The sequence below is a fragment of the Battus philenor genome, unplaced genomic scaffold, assembly GCF_028537555.1.
Source record: "Battus philenor isolate CCGP_79_NKW_IND1 unplaced genomic scaffold, ilBatPhil1.0.hap1 SCAF_25, whole genome shotgun sequence".
Taxonomy (NCBI): Eukaryota; Metazoa; Arthropoda; class Insecta; order Lepidoptera; family Papilionidae; genus Battus; species Battus philenor.
Genome location: NW_027181688.1, coordinates 2,168,860 through 2,176,273, shown reverse-complemented (window position 1 = coordinate 2,176,273; position 7,414 = coordinate 2,168,860). Strand labels below are relative to the sequence as shown.

General features: G+C 30.3%; 1 protein-coding gene across 1 annotated transcript; it reads right to left on the bottom strand.

Moving 5' to 3' along the window:
• Positions 1-921: 921 nt before the first annotated feature.
• On the bottom strand, positions 922-1,749 carry LOC137925025 (uncharacterized). The gene has a single exon (XM_068768453.1). It carries the CDS (start codon positions 1,747-1,749, stop codon positions 922-924), a length of 828 nt encoding a protein of 275 aa, XP_068624554.1.
• Between the last annotated feature and the right edge of the window lie 5,665 nt (positions 1,750-7,414).

Genomic DNA, 7,414 nt, shown 5'->3' with positions numbered 1-7,414 from the left:
GGCAATATAATAAAAAAGTGATTTTAAAATTCGGATCACTGCATATTAAAATTGATTATTGTTTACCATCTGTAACTGCAGACTTTATATAGCCTACAGCATTGTAATAGGAAAAAAAGTTGTGTAATATATGTCATAGCGATCACTTTATACAGGGTGATTGGAAGTAGGTGTAAAAGTTTTTTTTAAAGATGAAGATAAAATTCACCTATTCAACACTAGAACTTTTAACAGAACTCTGTATATACTCTATCAATATATTTTTTTTTTCATATTTGATTTTTGACTCTATTCTGCTTTTCAAAGTGTTATAGTTGTGGAGAAAAAGCAGGAAGAAACTCCACAACAGCACATTATAAAGTTTAACAATGATTTATACATATACACTTTATCAGATATATCCTAAATGAAATCAAAATAATCAGGCGCCATCATTGCTAAGGATTCTTGTCTTTTTTCATTTATTTATTTTTAATATGATTTCGAATTTAAATGTATTATACAGTGTTTGTAATAGTATATATATGAAACGTTTGAGAGACAAAACATTCCTTAAAATGGTTTGGGCCGAGACAAATGATGTTCCAACTTTTGACCAACACACGCTTGGCAAATATTACAGAAAGCTCTACCAACCCAGGTAAAATATACCTATCTTCCTAATGCCCAAGAGTTTTAAATGACAATTTAACCTTACTTTTTGATCACAGCAGTAAATTTACTGACTTTATACCGAAAATAAATGAAGCTATAATATAATTAGTGAATAGTGCGATGTTATTGACATCACATTTACTGTATCTATAAATTTGGAAATTTTGTACATATTAAAATAACCATTTCAGTTGTAAATAATTTAATTTCGTCTTGATCAATTCGTTCGAGATTCTTTCAACACATATTAACATGCACGCATAGATATCACTGACAACCATTGTTGGAGTATTTATAAATAATACCGTTGGTTGCTAAATATATTACATCACCGCTTATTGTGATGCCTGATGGAAGGTAGTCTAGATTCATCAGCTTCTTTGGTATAACGTTATCTGGTTTGAGCCAATACAAACCGTCATTCGCTGCTAAAATTACCCGATTACTTTCATCAACAGTAAGAGCCCGTGCCGAGTTTTTAGGTATTCCTACATATTCTATTGGCTCTTGGAAATCTTTTAACATAACCTTTACATACTTTGAATCGCATTCGTAATACACATTTTCGTCTCCATCAACAGCTAGAATGAAAGCACAAGGTATATTATCTAATTTCTTCTTTTCATTATTCTTTATATCAACTTTAAATACTTCATTATTAGGATATGTTACTGCATATAAATCTTCGCCATTTGTAGGTTTGAACAGCTGTACAACGTCTTCATCTTTTAGACTTGCAAATTGAACTTTATCAGAAGCGTTTAGGACACCAATTCCATCATCGCTTGCAATATATACTTTATCGTTTTTGATATCTACGGCCGTAGCCTGACCTCTTACACTATCAATGAGTATCGGTTCTCTATTCCTAAGTATGTATTGATCCATTTTAGTCTGCATATCATCATCCTGTAATGATTCTATATCGATCAGAGTGAAATACAAGTCTTTATTGTTAGGATTGTATACAAGATTCGTTGGTAATCCTTTGATTGTCAGTATTGATGATCTCGTGTATTGGATTTCGTCGTATGTGTATGAACAGTTATCGGCATACACCGTTGAAACCAGGATCAAAATCAACAAGGGTATCATACTGGATATCTGTAATCATAAATACATAATATCATAAAATGTCCATATAGTTTTTATTGCTAGATTTAAAATAATTGTCAAAGAACTATAGTGTGTTTTGTAAATTAAATAGCACACCTTTGTAATGTAAATACGAATAATGACATGTAATGTTGAAAAATAGGCAGTTACTTCCGCATGTGCTTCTCAGGCCAGGCTTATACTGTATATGACGTGAATAAAGGATCTAAACTGTCATATTTTTAATGAAGAAATTCTTAATTTAAATTTGAAATTCAGATATAATTTTTTTTTAATTTACAAGTTTGTGTACATCAATAAAGTTAACACATGGTAATATAAAGATTTAAATATAATCAAAGTCAGAATTTCTTTTTTGTAATTTTAGTGGAATTTGTAAAGAAATCACATGAATAAAAATAATGGACAGTACTATTGAATATATAAATGTGAGATTGTAAATGTAAATGAAAGGACGCAGAGTCTTCATATCCTGCGTAGTCTAGCGGTAGAAGTCTGAAACTTGCGATCGTAGGTCGCGGATTCGATTCTAGAGGTAAAATCTTATATAATTCGCATTTTGCTCATTAATTATATATGATTGCCACTGTTCACAAACTAGCTTCATCAGAGATTATATTATATTCATCATAGATCAGAGTTCCCCAGACTTTTTTGTGTCATAGACCCCTTGCCATGTTTTTCCGTGTTGGGTAGACCCTCTACTTACCTGATATTGATTTCCTGTAATTTTCTAACTGTAGTGAAGTTTAGTGTTAAAAACTTAAAGTAAAAACACATGTTAATTTATACATTTATTAATTGAATTTAAATTAAAACTACTCAAAATAAAATTTTGTATCTACTATACCAACTAAACCAATTTATTATACCAACATCCTACAACTTACACAATTTTATAAACATACATAATAAATTTTTAACTTCATAGGTACTTTTATAAATAATGTAAATGTTTTGATATTATAAGATAGTATGATGTAAGTAAATAGGTACTATCAGTGTATGTGTTGAGATCCACTATCGTGGACCCCCATTTTCATTTCATGGACACCCAAATTTTTTTTACTGTCGTAGACCCCTTGCAGGTTGTCATAGACCCATTGGGGTCGATATAGACCACTTTGGGAATCACTGTTCTAGATGATGTCGTACTCTGCGCACCATTATACCATATTTCGATAGCCAACCCGCCTGCAAAGTGTGATGATTATGGTATATACCCCCATAGATATCTTTGGGGGTCACCTATGACCTGCAGTAGGAGTTTATAGGCTATATAAGAGGCAAGAGTATAGAAGTTCCGTGACTATTGCTTCGGTACGTTTCTATTAACACATTATTTAAATGGCAAAACTTAAATACATATTTTAAAGTTAAAAACTAAAAGACCCATGTCGAATACTATAAATAAAAATATTAATATTTAACAAATCAAACACAAAACATCATATATTAGACCAGAGATAGGAAAAATGTATCCCTGACAAGAAAAGAGTGTTTTATATGTTTTCGATTTTGGGATATATATCACTCATTTATATCTTTAACTCATTTAGCTCAGAACGGTTCAAAGAGAGAATAAGGCAGCTAACACTAAAAATATATCCTTTATATCTTCGGCTATTTTAGCTCAGACATGGAACTCAGTAAGGCGAAATACGTGTGAAATATTCTTATTGAACATTTCATGTCTTTGTCATAACGTACAAAAAGCTAAACGCACGCTTGTGTCATGTCGTTTCGTAAATCCGTAGTTTATAATTTTAATACATGCAATTGCCATCTGTCTCTCTCTTTTACGTGTAAATTCCTATATAAGCCCATCTCTTTCTCTCTATCTCTGAAAGATCTGAAACTTATGACGAAAATTGAAAATTGAATCTTAGGTTTTTAGATATAGAGTTGCAATTGCAACACACGCGCGCTGGAGAATGATCATATCTTTTGCATAGATATATCTTTCTTATCTTTAGCTTGCGAGCTACCTATCTCTGTCTTAGACCTCCATTTTATAAGTTTTAAATCTAACATTAAAATCTAATTATAGCATTCAAGATTTTTCAGTAGATATGTGTTGAAATTGGTTTGTTTACTTATTGGAAGGGTCGATATTATAATATATATATAAAACATTATTAAATTTCTTTTATAAAGAACAACTGTTAAGTTTCTGGTCGGATCTTCTCAGCAGATCATCATTCAGAGTCGGAGGTAAATCACGGACAAACTACTTACAACCTTTTTATAATATTAAAAATAACTTAGATAGATTTATATTATAAGGTAAGTAGTTAGATTATAATATATTAGACAGATATAAATAATTTAAATTACATCAGATTACAGCTTAGAGCAGCGTTTCCCAAAGTGGGGCCCACGCCCCACAAGTGGGAAATTTGACAGTTAAGAGTAGCAATTAGAAAATGTACTCGATACACCTATAATCCTTTTGCTAATATACATATATACACCAATACCTCACTTTGCGTCGTAGTTACGTTCCAAAAACACACGACGCGAATTGAAACGCCGCAAAGTGAATTAAAATTTTCTATAGCAAACCATGTAAAGATCGAAGATAGGTTCCAGCTACGAAAACACTACTTTTTAAATCTAATAAAATTGAACAAAGTAAACATTTAAAAAACAAAAATAATATAACTCTGCCAATAAATAAATTGAAATAATATTTATACCCTTTTTGTAAACAGAAACAACACGTAAAAATTTATATAAATTTATTATTCACTTTTTAAAAAAAGTACAAGGCACTTCATTACAACACACTACGTAATTGAAACTGAACTCTTAAAATTAGTAAAACCAAGTGAAAATAAAACTGTAATCAAATTGCGTTGATTTTTAGTTAGAAAGGGAATCCCCACGTTTTGATGGCATGGCGCAATTAGAAACAAAAGTGTTGCCATCTTTAAAAAAAAAGACTCAAACCCAAAACAACGCAACCTCGAAAATCTAACGACGCACAGTGAAAATTAGTACTAATTAAGAAGCGACGCAACTTCGAAAAAAACACAAAACGAAACGACGCAAAGCGAGGTATTGTTGTACTTTAATAACAGACTTGAATAACTTAGCTCTATTATAAATAAACACGCAAGAGTAAGACAGAAAAAAAAGAGATATAATTGTGATTTTAAAAACAAAGCCACGATTATGTCTGTAGTGTATACATTCTATAATAAAAAAGACTATAATTTTGTAAATAAAAAAACATATAAAATGAATAAATATTTGTAACTCTTTCGTACAATTCTTTCGAATATAAAAATATGAAATACATAATAATCAATATAACGTAGTCAAAAAATTCTATTTTCAATTTCATAATCGTATTATTTCTCATAAACTAAATTTTAAACATATTAAAACAAACGGATTACAACCGTTCAACATTTTTTTTAACGTTTTCTGAAAATATAAATACTTGTATAAACTTTTTAACTGTATATACTTCCATAATTATTTGCACCTTCTACGATTTATAAGTCGTCGTTGAAGTCGTTTCAGACTCAGATTATATATATATATATGATTTTTTAAGATTTTTTATTTAATTACTAATCTAATAATTTATTCGTCGTTATATAAGGCCTATTTATAACAATTTTTAAACTATTTCCCGACTATATTACATTTACATTATTTTACGTCTTAATAATTTATTCCTAGTGCTTGTGTTCATGCTATTTGAAAAATGCGTTGCATTTAGCACACTTTTAACTTCATCCTTAATTAGAGATGGATAGCTCGCAAGCTAAAGATAAGATATATATATATATATATATATATATATATATGGGGAATATGCCAAAAACGCCACGCTTGGCAGGCGGTTTTGCGATTGCAGCCAATCCTGTTGAAACTTGTTTGTTCGCAGTGGCAATCCTATATAATTAATGCACAAAATGTGAATTATATAATCCTGTATCCTGGAAAATTGAACCCGCGACATTCCATCGCAAGTCTTTGTCCTCTGTACTTTGATTAAATTGTTTGGTGAATATTAATTTTTATTATTAATAAGATATTATTATTTTTAATTCTAAATTTAAATATTTATTCTGATTCATGATCACAGGCGGTTTGTATCCATATAAGAACATAAGATATTAATTTTTTATTATCAATTTAAAATTATATTTATTAAAATATTTATAATTGATCCTACTCTGTAATAATTTATATTTAATTATAAATAATTTGTAATTAAAAATTTACTTACGTATGTATTTATTTATGCTCCGATCAATAAAGTGGTCGTCAATATGCACTCTCAAATATAACTGACTAGTTGTTCACTGTATCACATACAACAGGGATCACTGAACTTCTATCAAATGAGGTCGATATTTATTATTTCGTCCAAAAAAATATTATTTCTGATAATTTATCGTAATATTTGTGAACTTTGGCATAATAGTTCTACTTCCCGCTATATACTATTTTTCATTTATACTATCGTATATATAAAAATATATACAGAAGGTTTCATTATTCATTTAAAATCGTGAACATACATTTCTATTGTCACTCTGAAAAAATATGTCATCAAAATAGTCAATCATCAATATAGTAAACAACTATTAATTTTAATATGTTTTAATACAGATTTGTTCAACATTTTTTGTTGATATATTATCATAACTTTATTAATTTTATCTAAAAGAATTTAGTTTAAATATACATAAGCCAGAAAATGAACTATATATTCACTCACACACTATATATATTTCGTTTTACTTACGTATGTGATTATATTTTTAAAACATGTATCAATATAAATATATGTGTATTAAATTTTAAATCACAGATATATTCAACAGTTGACTAGAAGTTATTTGATTAAAAAATTGAGCAAATGAAATAAAATTCTTGGTTAATAAGTCTAAGTTTATGTTAGTACTACAGTTGGTAATGATTCGTCGTGTTTATATTACATTTGGTTAAGGAAGGAAGTTACCGCGCATGCATTTCCATTGTAAGAGTTGTAGTTATGTAATTCTGTTTGTAATTTCTTTAATTTAAAGTTCAACTGACCGCCAAAACCTCAAGGTAGTCAATGAAGATGCCAGAAGATAGTCACCAATGTATGTAAAACGTGGCCTCTCACTCAGGACCAAGTAGCAGTCTAAACAATAGTTTTGTTTTGTGTTAGAGATGGGTACCTCACGAGCTAAAAACAAAAAAGATATATATCTTTGCAAAAGATATAATCACTCTTCATTTCGCGTGTGTTTCAATTATATAGTACCCGGCGATAAAAATTGCACATCGACCTTTGGAAAGAGACGATCGGCTAATTTCGGATTCGTAGAGCACTATCTCTGTCCCACACTACCTACGTGACGTTTTGTCAGTGACTGAACGACTGACGAAATTAGCCGATTGTCTCTTTCCAAAGGTCGATGTGCAATTTTTATCGCCGGGTGGAAACGACAGAGACTGGTACTTCTCCCTAAAGGTAAGAAGCCACCAGACGAGCCATCGTCATACCGGCCCCTCTGTATGCTGGATACTGCGGGGAAAATACTAGAACGTATTATCCACAGCAGGATCGAAGTAGCAGTTGAACCCCACCTAGCTAACTCACAGTATGGGTTCAGAAAAGGACGGTCTACGC